Raw genomic sequence first — 19,402 nt, 5'->3', positions numbered from 1 at the left:
AGCTGATCCGCGAGGCTCGAGCGTGCAGGACAGTCCGAAGAGCAGCTCGCGCAGACTGAAAACCCGCTTTACACCGGAGAGGCTCCCTCTGTGCCTCGCGCAGGATCCTCCGCGCGCTCAGGAGCCCCGAGCGGAGACGTTCTTCGCCCCGCGCGCCTCCTCCATGCTGCTGCTGCTGATCCTCGCGCTGAACTCTGTTGACAACTTTCTCCCGAAGCCCCGGAAGTTCCGCCCACCGAGAAAACAGCGAGCAGGGCGTTCGGCACGCACGCGCACGCGCACACGCAGGGGCTGCGCTGGAGATAGCGGGAGGGCGTGCGCGAGGGCGCGGGAACAGGCACTTATCAGAGTGATTTACAGAGGGGGGCGCAGAGCTCGCGCCTCAGGGGGCAAAAGAGCAAAACAGTGAACAGATAAAGAGCCTTAATACGGTTTATAACAGCACGGCGCTAGAACCACTGCACACTAGAACCACTGTACACCAGAACCACTGCACACCAGAACCACTGCAGACTAGAACCACTGCACACCAGAACCATTGCACACTAGAACCACTGCACACCAGAACCACTGCACACCAGAACCACTGCAGACTAGAACCACTGTACACCAGAACCACTGCACACCAGAACCACTGCACACCAGAACCACTTCACACTAGAACCACTTCACACTAGAACCACTGCACACCAGAACCACTGCACACCAGAACCACTGTACACCAGAACCACTTCACACTAGAACCACTACGCACTAGAACCACTGCACACTAGAACCACTGCACACTAGAACCAGTACACACTGAAAAGGGTTCTTCAAGGGTTCTTTAGTACACAGAATGGTTCTATTTAGAATCATGAGTTGTATGTAGAACTATTTTCATGATTAAATGGTTCTTTGCATGCTGAAACTGTTCTTCAGATTGATGGAGGATGTAGATGGTTCTATATAGAACCTTTTTGAATATGGTTCTACATAGCATCAAAAGGGTTCTGCTATTCTTTCGATGTCAAGCTTGTAACAGCAGAATAACCCTTTTTGGTTCTACATAGAACCATTTTCCAAAAGGTTCTACAAAGAACTCTAAACACAACCATTGCCTTTACTAAAGAACCCTTGAAGAACCATCATTTTTAAGACTATATATGTACATATATGTTTGTTTGCCTACCTACGATCATGGGTTCTGTGATGTGTGTATATTTACACACACACGTGTATGTATATAGTTCATTAGGCCTTTCTGTGAAGTGTGTACTAGCTGCGTGTTCTAGGTAGAGCCGAGTAAACAGGGTCCCGTCAGCGCTGCGGCATTTATCACGGTCTGATTTGCATTCCGGGCGACTTTCAGCGTAAACAGGTCCTGAAACTCCACATTTCGGCTCTGAGCGCGTCATTCAGCTCCTTCACACCCACAGCGCTGCGGCAGCCGCCGTCTCTGATTTCACTGCTTCTGCTCCCAAACTGCCCAAACTGCACTTCTGAGTCCACTTTAACGGAAACGCCCACTGAGAGAGTTGAACTGATCTCTGTCGCCACCTAGTGGCCTGCTGTGATAATGACAGGCTGGGTTTTAAAGCTGTAATGCGTTGTTTTTTTTGTTTTTTTCATTTCTACAGTTCAGTGTTTTTACACACGAAGATAGACTCGATCTCAGAGCTTGGCGATATGGCAGAAATACAGTGTCACGATACTTAAAGGCGTTTTATAATAAACGATATGTCACAATATTTATTTCACTGTTCTGATTTCTCAGCTCCACGTTTCAAAACATATTCTTAAAAACTAACAGTGCAATTATTTATATTCAACATTTCACACGAAGTCCTGTAGTAAAATCCCTTTAAACAGGGCTAACGGTGCTGACGGTGTCGATACTCAGAAAAGCCCATCCTGACACATCAGCTGCGCTTCCATTCAAACGTTCCTCAAATGTTACATGTAAACTGAGTCGTGTTTCCATCCACCGCAGTTATGCGAAGAAACTCAGGATGACGTACCCCTTAAAAAAGATGGTTCTTCAAGGGTTCTTTAGTAAAGAAAATGGTTCCATATAGAACCATTAACATTTAAAGAACTGTTTTCATGATTGAACAGCTCACAGCTGGTGAAAGGGTTCTTCAGATTGGTGGGGAATGTGCTGTATGTGGTTCTGTATAGTACCTGGTTGTTGGTGTAGTGTAGTAGGTAACACCTCTGCCTTCTACACTGTAGACTGGGGTTCAATCACCCTGCACTACACAAGTAAGAGTCCTTGGGCAAGACTCCTAATACCTTAGGTCGCTCTGGATAAGAACGTCTACCAAACGCTGTAAATAAATGACCCTTTTGTAAAAGGTTCTATACAGCACCAAAATGGGTTCTACATGGTCAAGATGTCAAGCTTGTAACAATAGAGGACACTTTTAGGTGCTATATAGAACCAGTATCTTTACTAAAGAACCCTTGAAGAACCATCTTTGTAAGTGTGTAGGCTGCTGTGATTTATGATTGTTTGCAGCTGAGAGTCGCCGGGCAGGACGAGCAGCGCCCCCCCTAATGAGGGCTGAATTCTCAGTGCCCCCCTAAGACGTCCACCATCTGGGTACCAAACACACCAGACCGTTCTGGAGCTCACTGTGCAGAGACGTTTTTCAAACCAGCTTCGATCAGCGTTTCAGAACGTCGACGTCCGAACAGCTAAAATCTGTAGGCCAGTCGTTTCTCACTGACGGCTTGATTCGTCATCGTTTATTCAAAAACCCTTTTCTGCTTTTCCACGTATTCTAACTTTCCACATCATCCTAGCGTGAAACTCTTTTTTATACTTGGGTGTTTTTTCGCGTTTTGGTCTTTTTCATTCTTGGATAAAAGCTTCACTCAATCTGGATTTGAGCGTCAGCATCATAAGGAGTTTATTTTCAGGGACCCCCAGAATTTTGATTTTGAGACATTTAGGGAGTCCAGGAGGTTAATTAGTTAATCAACTAATTAATTGTATTTTGGTCCTTAATTTCATGCTTATATGGTTGTTTCCATGGTGAAATGGTTCTTCAGACTGATTAAGCTTGACATAACAATAGCAGAATGGACTCCTTTCACCAAGCATGAAATGGTTCTACATAGAACTCTGGGTTCTATTTCTTTTACTACAGAACCCCTGAAGGACCACCTTTTTTTTAAAGAGCATATATATTTTGAAACAGGCTCTGTAACATGAACCTGTACAGCATATCTAACGTATGTGCTCATGGGGCCACTAGAGGGCCCCCTACTCTACCTACTGCACTGACCCCCCTGTTCTTATGTAAATATGAAGGAATGCTTTAATGTTAGAGGTTTAATGTACTGAGTATCTTTTCAAAGCTCCTCTAATGTGTGTCTGTCTTCAGTGGAGCTGCTGGTGAAGACGTGAGTCTCTCGGAGGCTGAAGGTAAAGCGTCTGTGCTGGTTATGAAAATTACACATTAAATCCCACAAAACAGGCAGCTGGTATTAAAGCGATGCCTATGAGGACGACGCAAAGGTACCTTTAGGAAAGACCACCATCTTCCCCACCACCAGGTTCAGTAACTAATATAGAAGCACTACATTAATGTGCTCATTTATGCATATTAATATGAATGTTGCACATTATGGGGGATGAAAGATGGAAGAGTATTGCTTCTGTTTAGATAGCCACCCATTAATGCTGTTTTTCTGATGTTTTTGTCACAATTTGTTTAAATATGCTTGAGTTTCAGGAATATAAATAAAACCTATTGCTTATGTATCTATTATATATACATGCTGTGAATGAAGTAGTTAGATTTTATACTGTAGAGATATTTACAGTGTCAGATGTACTGAAATAAACTGGAATTATTTCCACTGAGCTATGAATAAAGACTCTGTGATATTCTGAAGGTTTATTTAAATTAATTTACCTTTAAGGAAACTGTTTGAGTTCAGTTTGTATTTTTTATTTTTTTATTTTTCAGAATGTATCGTATCGTGAACAGTGTATCGTCACAGCCCTCGTGCACTTATCTGAACATTCTGACTGACTGAGAGATAAAAGTCCTGTAAACAAATCAAACAGAGCACAAACAGCTGCAGTGATACAGTTTATTAGCTGTTCTCTGGACGGCCGGAGTCGATGAGCTCCGTTTGAAGGTTCAGTTAAAACAGACACTGTGACTGTAAAACAGATGATGAGATTACAGAGAGAACGTCACTCAGAGCTGGAGATCCTGATCATAACAGCACTGAATCACCAGCTCCATCAGACACAGTCCTCGATCTGCTCCTCCTCCATGATTCAGTCTGACCGTAGAGTCTGTTTATCATGAAGTTCCACCTTTGATAAACCACAACAGCAGCTGAAGCTCCTGAGATCAGCATCTCTGACTCTGAAGAAGCTGAGCGGTCAGCACTGAAGGCTTTTCTCAGTGGAGAAGATGATTGTGGGTTTGGTCTGTCAGGCTGCTGACTGAACACAGCTGCATGAGCTAAACCTAGACTGAATCTGAGGAGCAGATCAGGAGAAAAAGCTTCAGCATTCAGTTTATCCAGGTCTGATAACTACACACACACACACACACACACTACACACACACACACACACACACACTACACACACACACACACACAACACACACACACACACACACACACACACACACTACACACACACTACACACACACACACACACACTACACACACACAGACAGACAGACACACTACACATACACACACACTCTCACACACACACACACACACACACTACACACACAATACACACACACACACACACACACTACACACACAATACACACACACACTACACACACAATACACACACACACACACTACACACACACTACACACACACACTACACACACACACACACACATACACACACACTACACACACACTACACACACACACTACACACACACACTACACACACACTACACACACACACACACACACACTACACACAATACACACACACACTACACACACAATACACACACATACACACTACACACACACTACACACACACACTACACACACACACACACACACACATACACACACACACTACACACACACACACACTACACACACACACCACACACACCACACACTACACACACACAGACAGACAGACAGACACACTACACATACACACACACTCTCTCACACACACACTACACACACACTACACACACACACACTACACACACACACACACACTACACACACAATACACACACACACTACACACACACACACACTACACACACACTACACACACACACTACACACACACACACATACACACACACACTACACACACACACACACACTACACACACACACCACACACACTTCACACACACAGACAGACAGACAGACACACTACACATACACACACACTCTCTCACACACACACTACACATATACACACACACACACACACAAACACACACTCACACACACACAGAAAGACAGACACACTTCTGTATTTTTTGGCAGTTGTAAATATTTCCGTACTGGTATTAAGCAGCAATACTCTTTACCTTGTGAATCTTCATTTGATTCAGAATTACTTTAATTGATTCAATAATTCATAATCATTGAGACATTAAAGTGAATATCAGCAGAATGACTCCTCATTCTGAATAGCTTTATGATTGATTTGTAATGATTTGGATGAGTGAACATTAGCAAAATGAGTCCTGATTCAGATCAGCTTTATGATTCAATGACTCATGATGATTCTGAGTAAACATCAGTAAAATGATTCCTAATTCAGAATAGCTTTATGATCGATTTGTAATGATTTGGATGCGTGAACGTTAGCAAATGATTCCTGACTCAGAAGAGCTTAATGATTTCAGTGATATATAATGATTCAGGCAAGTGCAAAAGGCACTTGAATCAGAATTATTGATTCAGTGATTCATAATAATTATGAGATAACATCAGCAAAATGACTCCTGATTCAATGACTCATAATGATTCAGAGTGAACATTGGCAAAACGATTGCTGATTCAGAATTAAATTCTGATTCAGTGATTCAAAATAATCATGAGTAAACATCAGCAAAATGACTCCTGATTCAGAATTGCTTTATGATTCAGTGACTCATAATGATTCTGAGTGAACATCAACAAAGTGACTCCTGATTCAGAATTAAATTCTGATTCAGTGATTCATAATAATCATGGGTAAACATCAGCAAAATGACTCCTGATTCAGAATTGCTTTATGATTCATTGACTCATGACTCTGAGTCAACATCAGCAAAATGACTCCTGATTCAAAATTGCCTTATGATTCAGTGACTCATAATGACTCTGAGTGAACATCAGCAAAGTGACTTGTGATTCAGAATTCCTAAAAAGCAGAAACTCTTCCCAAATGTAATAAAACCTGATTCATTTAAACGATTCCTGGACGTATTTACACTCTTACACTGTTCATCTCAGCAGTAGGAGGAAAAAAAGTCACCTGTTTTTTTTGTATCTAGCAGCTGTGGATGACATTTTCGATTTATTGATGATAAATAATGACTTATTTTATCTACATTTTGATTCATCACAAAAGAATTATTTCCTTTCTGAGCAAACAGGTGATGTTCATCTCCTAGCTGAGTGAACAGGCTCCTGTAGTCGACACAGAGAGGATACAGAGTCAGGGACTGATCGGATTCGAACAAAGTGCCCAAAACAAACAGAGAAATGAAGATGAAGTCCTTTTTCTCAGGTGAAGGTGAGATGTTTATCTTCTCCGATGCCGTATTTGTCCTTATTCTCCTCAAACAGTTCAGTTAAACCCTTCAGACAAACACAGATTACGTTATAAACCACATTCACACATCAGACAGTCCACAGAGATCAGACACTGTAAGACTCCTACAATAATAATATCCTATATTATTACATCGGTTTACACTATGATGACCTTCTCTATGGCAGTAAGTGAAGAATGATTCATATCAGTCTCCTCTATAATAACCTCTATTACACCATCTATAAGAGTATTATAAGATATTAACCGTATTCAGCCTAAAGCGTCACTTCCTGAAATGAGCTAAATTACCTGTCAGGGGATCATTTTCACCAGATACGGACAGTCGAATGATAACGAGTCGAACAATCACCTAATGTTCTTACACCACCACGATGAGAAACATTAGATATTCTGATTAGACTTCTGCAGCATGATTTGCTAGTTAGTAGTTTGATAATTGATCAGTTATAGCTGATCTGCATCTTACTGGAAGTTCTATATGTATTGATTATTGATTTGTTTAGGACTGACCTGTATGTACAGCGCGTGCAGAGCCTCAATATCCTCTTTAGTGGGGGAAGGATTCTGAACCACGGGAATCGGCCGTCCGACTATACGATACACAGAGAGAGTGAGAGAGAGAGAGAGAGAGAGACTACTAAGTGCTGATTGATTAGCGTTACAGCTACTGAGTGCTGATTGGTTATCGTTACTGCTACTGAGTGCTGATTGGTTATCGTTACTGCTACTGAGCGCTGATTGGTTAGCGTTACAGCTACTGAGCGCTGATTGGTTAGCGTTACTGCTACTGAGTGCTGATTGGTTATCGTTACTGCTACTGAGTGCTGATTGGTTAGCATTACTGCTACTGAGTGCTGATTGATTAGCGTTACAGCTACTGAGCGCTGATTGGTTAGCGTTACTGCTACTGAGTGCTGATTGGTTAGCATTACTGCTACTGAGTGCTGATTGGTTAGCGTTACTTCTACTGAGCGCTGCTTGATTAGTCTTACAGCTACTGAGCACTGATTGGTTAGTGTTACTGCTACTGAGCGCTGATTGGTTAGCGTTACTGTTACTGAGTGCTGATTGGTTAGCATTACTGTTACTGAGTGCTGATTGGTTAGCATTACAGCTACTGAGTGCTGATTGGTTAGCATTACTGCTACTGAGTGCTGATTGGTTAGCATTACTGCTACTGAGTGCTGATTGGTTAGTCTTACAGCTACTGAGCGCTGATTGGTTAGCGTTACTGTTACTGAGTGCTGATTGGTTAGCGTTACTGTTACTGAGTGCTGATTGGTTAGCATTACAGCTACTGAGTGCTGATTGGTTAGCATTACTGCTACTGAGTGCTGATTGGTTAGCATTACTGCTACTGAGCGCTGCTTGATTAGTCTTACAGCTACTGAGCGCTGATTGGTTAGCGTTACTGCTACTGAGTGCTGATTGATTAGTCTTACAGCTACTGAGCGCTGATTGGTTAGCGTTACTGCTACTGAGCGCTGATTGGTTAGCATTACTGCTACTGAGCGCTGATTAGTTAGCGTTACTTCTACTGAGCGCTGCTTGATTAGTCTTACAGCTACTGAGCGCTGATTGGTTAGCGTTACTGCTACTGAGTGCTGATTGATTAGTCTTACAGCTACTGAGCGCTGATTGATTAGTCTTACAGCTACTGAGTGCTGATTGGTTAGCGTTACTGCTACTGAGCGCTGATTGGTTAGCGTTACTGCTACTGAGTGCTGATTGGTTAGCGTTACTGTTACTGAGTGCTGATTGGTAAGCATTACAGCTACTGAGTGCTGATTGGTTAGCATTACTGCTACTGAGTGCTGATTGGTTAGCATTACTGCTACTGAGCGCTGATTGGTTAGCGTTACTTCTACTGAGTGCTGCTTGATTAGTCTTACAGCTACTGAGCGCTGATTGGTTAGCGTTACTGCTACTGAGTGCTGATTGATTAGTCTTACAGCTACTGAGCGCTGATTGGTTAGCGTTACTGCTACTGAGCGCTGATTGATTAGTCTTACAGCTACTGAGCGCTGATTGGTTAGCGTTACTGCTACTGAGTGCTGATTGGTTAGCATTACTGCTACTGAGCGCTGATTGGTTAGCGTTACTGTTACTGAGTGCTGATTGGTTAGCATTACTGCTACTGAGCGCTGATTGGTTAGCGTTACTGTTACTGAGTGCTGATTGGTTGGCATTACTGCTACTGAGTGCTGATTGGTTAGCATTACTGCTACTCTCTGTAATGCTAATCCAGGTGGCTCCTGTTACTCTGCTGGCCTGTTTGTATATGTATACCGTACCGATGGTATGTATGGGTTTTCTGTAGGGTAAAAGGCCGAAGTTGTATTGGAAAACCCCTCTGGCATGAAAGAGAGGCAAAGCCACGCCTATAATCCTCTGGAGGCGTTCCTGAACCTGGCGGAGGGTGGAGCCTATAGGGTTCTGCATCTGATCAAACAGCTCATTCTCTCCAAAGGAGAACACAGGAACCAACCAGGCTCTAAAACACAGACAGACAAAAGTGTATTACTGACCAAAATATTCATTTTAAAGCAAAAACATCTAACACCCCCAGCACCCCCCATTCCCCGAGCCTCCCCCCAACCAGCTGCCAAAATGTGGCTGACCGGTCAAGACGTTTAACGTCCGAAACCTGCTTCTTTTTTTTTTAGCACTGGAGCTACGAGGCTTACACCCCACCAATTAGCATGGTGCTAACTGCATACCTAAATCATTACTCACTCTGCTCAGACTGTGTGGAGCTGTTCAGTGTCTCTATTAGACTTGATTATGTGGTTTCTGACTCACTGTTATCCGTAAACATGGACTACAGTACATTAACACAGCTAAAAACAGTAGCAGCCACCTGGAAGACCAATTTTTGTCCATATATTTTTTTCTTTTTTACAACAATGTCTTGGCTGTTTGACTACATGTGAGGTAAGAGGGCTAAAAATATTGCCTCAGCCAAACCGATCACTGCCTCTGCCTGTAACCGAGTCAGACCTTCTCTCTCGCTTGTTCAGTGTGTCTGTTTTGTCAGTGAATCTGAGGTGTTACAGGTTTTTCTTCTCAGTCTGTCTCCAGGCTGAGCTCCTCCGCTCCGCACCGCCTGTACGGAATCCCCAGTGCAGAGTGAACAGACCCTCTATGAGCCCCTCACCCGTGTTTCAGGGCCAGTTTGATGAAGCCTTTCCTCTGCAGCACCTGGAGAGTCAGAGCTCCAGGCCGCGCCTCCAGAGACTCCGGAGCTCCGCCCACCGCCACCACGGCCGCGTTCCCACCCCCCGGCTGACTCAGCAGGTAACTCGCGCTCGCCTTCTCACTCGACACCAAACCTGCAGGACACAGGTCAGGGGTCAGGGGTCAAACCCAAACCGGACGAAGAAACACTGCTGTTTAAAAATATGGAACCACAATGCTTATTAATCATAGTACATAATCAATATAACATCATAAAAATAGAGTCAAAGTTCAGGTTCTACTGTAATAATAAACAGTTACTGAATGATAAACAATGTACTGCAATTACCTGGTTTCAATTAGTTTTGTTTACTTATCTGCCTCAAGATTTGACCACCACTTTTTTGGCATTCTGGATGTTAATTTTACTTAAACTTCATTTTTAATGATAAATTTATTAGAATTTCATTCTGGACATAAATTTTATTAGAACTTCATTCTGAATATTAATTTTATTAGAACTTCATTCTGAATATTAATTTTATTAGAACTTCATTGATGAATTTAATTTTAGTAGAACGTCATTCTGAATATTAATTTTATTAGAACTTCATTTTTAATGTTAATTTTATTAGAGCTTCGTTCTAAACGCTCTGCAGTTTCCTCATTCAGAATAATCCATTCACCATAACTGAGTGCTGTTATTTCCTCACAGTGAATGTAACGAGGTCAGTTGTGTCACGTTCTCTGGGTTCTGTGTCACAGTGAGAGGTGATGTCACAGGGCGATGTGTGCTAAAGGTGGTTCTGTGCGGTTCTCTCTGAAATCCTCTCGTTACTCAAGCGCAGTCTCAGATGCGAGGGGTGTCGAGGGCTCCTGAGACGGTGGCTGAACTCTGTGAACTCTGAGTGTAACGACTGAGTCAGAGCTGAGAATCTGGAACGCTGGTTGTTCAGGACGTTATGATGCAACAGCTGCTCTTTCAGAGGCGAGTTCAGACCTGCCTCCTGTACAGACTCGTCACAGTGTGGACTTCAAATGAACTGCATCCTGATCAGGTTCTTCTCCTCAGTCCTGATCAGAGTCCTGCCCATTCGGGTCTGTTTACCCGGTTATATTTTCATAAATAACGCAGCTGCACAGTTTAAACAAGGCCAACTAAACAAATGGGCACTTGTTTTATTAGCAGCACCAGGAAGCTCAAAATTACAATCACACCCGAAACAGCCAGACCAACCAGAGTCCAGACCAACCAGAGTCCAGAACAACCAGAGTCCAGAACAATGGATAAACAAATGCTGAGTGACAGCGTCACTGTGGAACAGTGAACACTCAGAGACGCACCCTGACGCTTATTCGTCCCACTTTACCCTGAACGCACCTCACACCACTCAGTCAAACCGAGTGTCACTCAATCATTTTAAACTCTAACCACCTTCAGACGGCCTGGAACCGTTTTAGAGTTGAACTTCTTCCTTTCTCCCTTTATGTACTTTTATTATTTTAAATTCTATTTTATCTCACTATTTTATTACAACTCTTATCTGATGTAAATTCTTTTACTGTTCTGTTTTAGTAAATAATTAGATTTTTCTAAAATGTTTAATTCTCCTATTGTTTATTATCTTATTAGATTCTTTTACTTAACTTTAATGTGTTTTCATTACATATTCTTTTGCTATTTTATGCCTGTTTTCTATTTGAGCTGTTATTTTTATTTCTTTACAAACGTTCTTGTCTTGCAGATTTTCATTCGGTTTAGTTAATAAACGTCATTTAACGTTTTTCAATCACTGTTTAATTTGCTCAGCTACACTGTAAATGAGGGTCACCCTCCCTTATAATGTACATCTGAGTCGAAATGAAGGAGAAAAAACTCACTGATACAGCTAACATTAGCTCCTCTCCACGCCTCAGAACAATCACTGCGCTCATAAACCTTCACCCATCGCTCACGCTGAGGTTCTGTTACTGTCTAAATCAGATCTACTGTAAGCTTATTAACGCAGCTCTTGTGGACAGTTAACTGATAACTTTGCAGGAGAAGCAAAAAAAATTCTTAACTTAATTTGTGTTAAAAGATTTATTTCAGGCGAATCTGAAGCAATACTATTGGTCTTTTCATCATGACCTGTAAATATGATATAAAGAGGCCACCTGGTGTTCGTTTTCGGTTTTAATGACAGCAACCATATGTAAAAATCTGTGGAGATATATATATATATATATATATATATATGCACAGATATATTTATTTATTTATGAAAACATTTTAATAAAGCATAGATATTTATGCATATTTTGTTACTATTGTAAAATGTTCTTAGGTCTGAGAAATGTGCTGCGTAAATTAAGTTTATATAGTTGTTTTTAAGTTTACATTGTTGTTTTTATTATTATCATAATTATTTTTATGTACACTCTTAAAGAGATGGTTATTCAAGAGTTCTTTAGTAAAGAAAATGGTTCTGTATAGAACCGTTAACACTCAAATGGTTCTTCAGAATGTGCTGTAGATGGTTCTATATGGAACCTTTTTGAAAAGAAGGGTTCTTCTAGTGTTACGATGTCAAGCTTGTAACAATAGAGGAACCCTTTTGGGTGCTATATAGAACCCTTTTCAAAAAGGTTCTATGTACAATCATCTACAGCACATTCTCTGTCAATCTGAAGAACACTTTCATGATGCAAAGAACTCTTTAATAATGCAAAGGGTTTTTTAAGTGTTAATGGTTGCATATAGAACCTTTTTCTTTACTAAAGAACCCTTGAAGAACCATCTATTTTAAGAGTGCACAAACCCACTCAGCTAAGCCCTTAGCTAAGATCAGGAACTGTGTGTTTGTGAAAGAGTCACAATGATTTATCTCAATGATTTATCACCAGCGTCACACCATCGACAGCCACTCAGCTAAAGTCTGAATGAGCAGAATAACAGTATAAACACATCAGTCATCTGAGTAATATCAGCCTGACCGGCTCAGCTAATCACCCATAAACAGGTCTGCGAGGCTCCGCTGACCGTCTGACTTTCAGGCTGCACCCTGTGTGCGTGACTGTGCTGCCCAGTTGGGTGACGTCAAACATTTCTACACAGTAAACTTTCACAATGTCCTTTTACGCAATGAAGGACAGCTCAGAGAGTGACCCCACACACAGTCCCGTCCACTCCACTAAAGTCAGCCTAAAACAGAAACACACACTTAAAGAGCCTCGTATCCTGCAGTTACTCACAGTTTACTGCTCTCTCTGAGGCTCATCTGAGTTATTTTATCAACCAAAAGCAGTCATGATTCATCTGTACATGATCTTTTCTAACCTCTCTTCATCTCTTACAGTTAAACAGGCTGTCTTTGGTGCTGTGCCTTTAAGACTGATATATAATAAATGAGCTCTGTTCTGATTGGCTGCTCTATACTGTGCCTCATTCAAAGAGCTGAAACACTCCTTACAACTTCAGTTTGAATGGGTGGAGCTAAAGTGCTGCCAGCTGAAACTTTTATAATAAATTCAGTTTTTCATAATATGAGCTCTTTTACACTAAACAGCCTACACACATATATATATATATATATATAAACTTGGTATGATGTATTTGACACACAACGCTGCTTTTACTCAAATTAAAAAGTACAACCGTAGCAATATTAGGATTTATAGGCACCTCTTGGGTAGTTATGTCAGGCATAACTAAGATAAACCCCCCCTTAAATGCCGTACACCCACCCTTGCCAAACAGTGGACACTCTCTCACCTCCACACATGATGTATTCCCTGAAGAAAGGCACTCTGAACCAGAAGGGCAGCATCAGCAGATAGGGAGTCAGTCCAGGAAAGAGCTTGGAAAACCCTGATGCTTCCGTACAGAAGTTCCCAAATCCACCAGCAACCAGCACACCGTGAGGGTGGAACCCAAACAGGTAGTTATGACTCGGATCCAGATCCACCGTCTTCACCAGCTGGACACAGAGAGGAATGATGCAGGCCTGATCTCAGCATATTCACAGTTAGCACTCTATATACATTCATATGATCCACACAGTCATTCCGACAGACTGTAATACACTACAGAGAGTGTAGGGGGCGATATGGCTTCTACTGTTTCATTTAAAAAGCTCTAAAATGTTCATATGATCCACACAGTCACTCTGACAGACTGTAATACACTACAGGAAGTGTAGGGGGCGATATGGCTTCTACTGTTTCATTTAAAAAGCTCTATAATGTTCATATGATCCACACAGTCACTCTGACAGACTGTAATACACTACAGGAAGTGTAGGGGGCGATATGGCTTCTACTGTTTCGTTTAAAAAGCCTCTATAATGTTCATATGATCCACACAGTCACTCTGACAGACTGTAATACACTACAGGAAGCGTAGGGGGCGATATGGCTTCTACTGTTTCATTTAAAAAGCTCTATAATGTTCATATGATCCACACAGTCACTCTGACAGACTGTAATACACTACAGGAAGTGTAGGGGGCGATATGGCTTCTACTGTTTCATTTAAAAAGCTCTATAATGTTCATATGATCCACACAGTCACTCTGACAGACTGTAATACACTACAGGAAGTGTAGGGGGCGATATGGCTTGTATTAGTTTAATGCACCACAAAAGATGTTTGTTGCACAGATGGAATTTTAAATGACAGCAGTTGCAAAAAGAGAAGCAGAACAGTTTAATTAGTCGCTTAATTGAATACTTGTTGATTACTTGAGTACAGAACTGATATCGTTAATCAGCTGTGGCCAGAGATTCTGGAAATTTTTTGACACTCAAAGTGGCCATAAATTATCTACTTTGACATGCAGAACGACCAATCACTGACCGGCAGGTGTATAGAGAACTTTATAAATGAGTTATTCAATTAAGTGAGCAATTAAACGATTCTGCTTCCTCCAGTAATTTGTGATTACAAATTCACACAAATTCATGACCAAACACTGCAATATTTACACACTGTATAGACATTTAATGCAGTAATAATCCACCACTGGAATAAAAACAGAAGCCCTTGCAAAAATGCACAGATTGGTTGAATTTGTAATCACGAATTTTGAAATCGAAAATTCCTGAAGGGCCTGATTTTCTAACTGCTTTAACTAAAATTACTGACTATCTTGGAACGCCAAGCTTCGCTCTGAGGGTCATTGCAGAACAGTGAGAGCCTTACAGAAATGGGGAAATAGTCCCTGAAGTATCTCCACACGGTCCAGCTTCTGACCCAGTGTGACCTCCGACCTCCAGACGTGGGCGTGTCCCTGTCCAGATACAGCCAACCAGCATACAGCGCCGCCAAAATCCACCAATCACTGACGCAGAGCAGCACGAACGCAGCCAGACAGAACTGAGCTACAGAGAGAGAGAGAGAGAAAGAGAGAGAGACAGAGAGAGAGATACAGAGAGAGTGAGAGAGAGGGATACAGAGAGAGAGAGATACAGAGAGAGAGAGAAAGAGAGAGAGAGAAAGAGAAAGAGAGAGAGATACAGAGAGAGAGAGAGATACAGAGAGAGAGAGAGAGAGAGAGAGAGAGAGAGAGAAAGACAAAGAGAGAGAGATATGCAGAGAGAGAGAGAGAGAGAGAGAGAGAGAGAGAGACAGAGAGAGAGAGAGAAGAGAGAGAAGAGAGAGAGAGAGAGAGAGAGAGAGAGAAAGAGAGAGAGAGAGAGAGAGAGAGCTGGTGTTCCAACAGTGCAAAAATAATAAAACCATGGAAACATTATAAAAATTGCTCAAATTTCACATCAAATTTAAAAAACAGGGAGACACCATTGAGAATGTGTTTGATCGCTGCTGCTACACCTGAACCACAATATCACAGCATAATTACACTCCCCCACTGTGATAAACAGCCCGTCAGCTCTTACTGTCCATACAGAACTTCATTTGGTTCATGTCATTTAATTAGGAACCTGAGTTGTCACTGAAGAATGTAAAGCGGGTTCTGTTGCTGTAAGACTCCTTTTGGTCAAACAGTTTTTACAGTACAGCCTGTTAAAGTGTGGACTGTCCTAATAAACTGAATTTGTTCTATAATAAGATCATTTTAAAAGCAAGTTTTTGCCAGTTTTGCAAATGTGTGTAATTTTCCTTTTAAATTTCCAATAAAAATAAATAAATAAATAAATAAGTAGCCAATTTGGCTCCTCTAAGGGTAAATACTGTTATTTATACTGTGACTTTGGCTAAAAGGTCTGTAAACATGCTGAAGTGCTTCATGTGTTTATTTAACCCACACAGTTAACCCTCGGGTTAAAAAAGAAAAGGCTGATAAAAATCAGACAAAAAGCTCAGCAATCGGATAATTTGGCTGTTAAAAAATAGAAATAGGTTGTAAAAATTCATGAGCGGTGCGCCTGCAGTTAAAAAGGATGAAATAATACAGTTAATAAGTACAGTTAAAGTTATGGGTGTTTCTGTTGGAACTGTGCTGACTGTGTTCTCAGAGAGACCTTTACCCTCTAGACCAGAGGGCTGACAAACAACTCTCTCCCTACACCATCAGCATCACTATTATAGGGGGAAACATCCACAGATTTTTCCAAATTTCTATATAAATAGATGGTTAAGATGTAAACAGAGCGGTTCAGAGTGGTTTGGTGTGAAACGCTCTGTTCTAGATAAACTTACCGAGTCAGAACTGTTCACAGTGGTGGTGATAGGAACCAGACGTCCACCTCTAAAAGCTCCCTCACAGAAAGTTACTACAGTAAATGGTTATGAATTCACTGCCTGATGACTGAGACACTGTTTTATGATAGTTTAGAGAACTTAAACTCCATTCATGGTGGAGGGATACATGCAGGGCGCTGTGAGGCAAAATAGTCCCCAAAGAAAACTTATTATTTCAGATTTTCCACTATTTTCATCATCAACATCCATATAAACTCAGAAGACTCGTGTAGGTTCACTGGTGGTTCTGGATAGTAAATAAAATGTCTATATTTGTGTTGTAGTCATGGCGACGCCTGGTTCCTATCACCATCACTGTAAAGACATCTGAACCATTTCACACCAAACCGCTCTGAATCACTCTGAATGAATTATGCTGTTATATGACGTTTTTACTGACCGAGCGCGAGGAAGGAGAAGACCCACTGCACCACAGCAGCCGTCTGCAGCCGCCGCCGCAGAGGAATATTCAATGGAGCGAACTCTACCTTCATCCTCCTGCACACAAACACACACAGAGCAACATCAAACAGAAGAATACATCTACTTTGAGTTTACCCGTTCCTTGTATAATGTCCACAGAAAAGCACTGGCCAATAGAATGGGACGCTCTGCAGCAGCCGCACATGAGCCTAAGGTCACCATGCCCAATGCCCAGCGTGGGCTAGAGGGGTATAAAGCCCTCCAGCATTGGGCTGTGGAGCAGTGGAACTGTGTTCTCTGGAGTACCTTGGATGAGTTGGAGTGATCCAGAACTGACCATCCAACATCAGTACTAATGCTCAATCAAATCCTCACAGCAATGTTCAACATCTAGAAGCCTCCCCAGAAGAGTAGAGGCTGTTGCTGCAGCACAGACTCACTATTAACACCTTCATTTCAGAACAAACTTGTGGAGCAGGTCTCTACAGACTTCTGGACCTACGGCGTAAACATTACATATGTATGATGTAAATTAATGTAATATAATGGAGTTTTAAACACTGTGTCCACTCACTGTCCACTCTATTAGACACGCCTACCTTGTCAGTCCACCTTGTAGATGTAAAGTCAGAGACGATAGCTCATCTGCTGCTGCACAGTTTGTGTTGGTCATCCTCTAGTCCTTCATCAGTGGTCACAGGACGCTGCCCACAGGACGCTGTTGGCTGGATATTTTTGGTTGGTGGACTATTCTCAGTCCAGCAGCGACACTGAGGTGTTTAAAAACTCCAGCAGCACTGCTGTGTCTGATCCACTCAGACCAGCACAACACACACTAACACTCCACCACCACGTCAGTGTTACTGCAGTGCTGAGAATGACCCACCACCCAAATAGTACCTGCTCTGTGAGGGTCCATGGGGGTCCTGACCACTGAAGAACAGGGTAAAAGGGGGCTAACAAAGTATCAGAGAAACAGATGGACTACAGTCTGTAACTGTAGAACTACAAAGTGCACCTATATAGTAAGTGGAGCTGATAAGATGGACAGTGAGTGTAAAAACAAGGAGGTGGTCAGAATGAAGTGACCTTAAGCACATTGTTTATTTTAGAATAAATTAGCATAAATGGAAATAAACATTAATGCAGTAAGAATTAAAGTCTTATTAAAGTAGTTGATACGTTGTGAGCTGGTTAGATCAACAGGTGTCCAATACTTTTGCACAGTACTGCACGTATATATGTATATGTATGTATACATACAGTACGCATGCGCGTACATACACAAACATGCACACTCGCGATGAACTACTACTTTAACACTGGAAAGAGAGAGTGAGAGATACAGACAGAGACAGAGAGACAGAGAGAGAGAGAGAGAGAGAGAGAGAGAGAGAGAGTATTAAAATAGCCAGCCTACCTTTTCTCACATTGGAGGATTCTCCAAAATCACAGGCAGCCTGTCCGCCCACACACACACACACACACACACACACACACACACACACACACACACACACACACTCTCAGACTAAAACTCCTCAGCGCAAAGGCTCGCGCTCTTCTCTCAGACCGTGCTGCCGGCTCTGCGTCGCGTGCGGACTGGGTTCGGTCACTCAGGTCAGTCTGTCCGTCCACAGCAGCTGAAGTTCTGAACTTCTCTCCACAAACGCTCGACCCGGACTGAAGAAGCCCCGCCCACATCTAGCCAACACCTATGACATCACGCACCCGCCCCTCTCAGCCACACACTTCTGACCAATCAGGACGAAGCTTGGGTTGACGTAACGCTGGACTGTCCGTGCCATATTTACACATGCAGACTGTATAACAATCCCAAATACGAGGCGCGTTCAGTCACCCGTCCAACCTCAGAGCTGCTTCATATGTTTCATTAAAGAGTGACGTCAGTCAGACACGCAGCACTGAGGACCCTTTAAAGACCCCTTACATTCAACTGATCTCAAAGTCAAGTCAAAAGCCAAAGTGAAATTTATTGTCATTCAGACTAAACAATAAGCAGTGCTGAACGAGATTCTCCAACTCCGATGTGCAAAACTGTACATAAATATACACTATATTGCCAAAGGTTTTCACTCGCCCATCCAAATCATTGAATTCAGGTGTTCCAATCACTTCCATGGCCACAGGTGTATAAAACCAAGATATATATACTCATCCACCCATTGATTCCATCAATAATTCTGCCTTTTTTCAGCGAGCAGAAAAGCAGGCAGAAACTGCACTGAGAGCAGACTGATTGCTGTTCATTTGTCAGATCACAATTCTATTTAGCTTTTAGTGGATAATGTGCAAACGTCTTTATTGAACAG

General features: G+C 42.1%; 1 protein-coding gene across 2 annotated transcripts; it reads right to left on the bottom strand.

Moving 5' to 3' along the window:
• Positions 1-5,387: 5,387 nt before the first annotated feature.
• Positions 5,388-18,762, bottom strand: mogat3a (monoacylglycerol O-acyltransferase 3a). Of its 2 annotated transcripts, XM_036591488.1 has the most exons (9): positions 18,594-18,762; positions 18,490-18,561; positions 17,047-17,144; positions 15,147-15,325; positions 13,719-13,923; positions 9,945-10,119; positions 9,082-9,281; positions 7,298-7,377; positions 5,388-6,810 (listed from the first exon to the last, which is right to left on the bottom strand). In XM_036591488.1, the coding sequence occupies exons 3-9, from the start codon at positions 17,138-17,140 to the stop codon at positions 6,736-6,738; spliced, it is 1,008 nt and encodes a 335-aa protein (XP_036447381.1). In that variant the 5' UTR covers positions 17,141-17,144; positions 18,490-18,561; positions 18,594-18,762; the 3' UTR covers positions 5,388-6,735. The 2 variants fall into 2 exon arrangements, with proteins under 2 accessions (XP_036447381.1, XP_036447380.1); XM_036591487.1 differs by having other exon boundaries at positions 18,490-18,762.
• Positions 18,763-19,402: the final 640 nt, after the last annotated feature.

This window comes from Colossoma macropomum, unplaced genomic scaffold (genome assembly GCF_904425465.1).
Source record: "Colossoma macropomum unplaced genomic scaffold, Colossoma_macropomum, whole genome shotgun sequence".
Taxonomy (NCBI): Eukaryota; Metazoa; Chordata; class Actinopteri; order Characiformes; family Serrasalmidae; genus Colossoma; species Colossoma macropomum.
The sequence above is the reverse complement of the archived record's forward strand: the minus strand, read 5'-3'. Positions and strand labels throughout refer to the sequence as shown.

Bases quoted from the DNA above. Each gene is read 5' to 3' on its own strand.
- mogat3a (XM_036591487.1), bottom strand. From the start codon at position 17,140: ATGAAGGTAGAGTTCGCTCCATTGAATATTCCTCTGCGGCGGCGGCTG. The intron at 13,924-15,146 runs GTAAGGCTCTCA...CTCTGTGTCCAG, and splicing joins GGGACTATTTCCCCATTTCT to CTGGTGAAGACGGTGGATCT. The intron at 9,282-9,944 runs GTGAGGGGCTCA...TCTGTGTTTTAG, and splicing joins AAACTGGCCCTGAAACACGG to AGCCTGGTTGGTTCCTGTGT.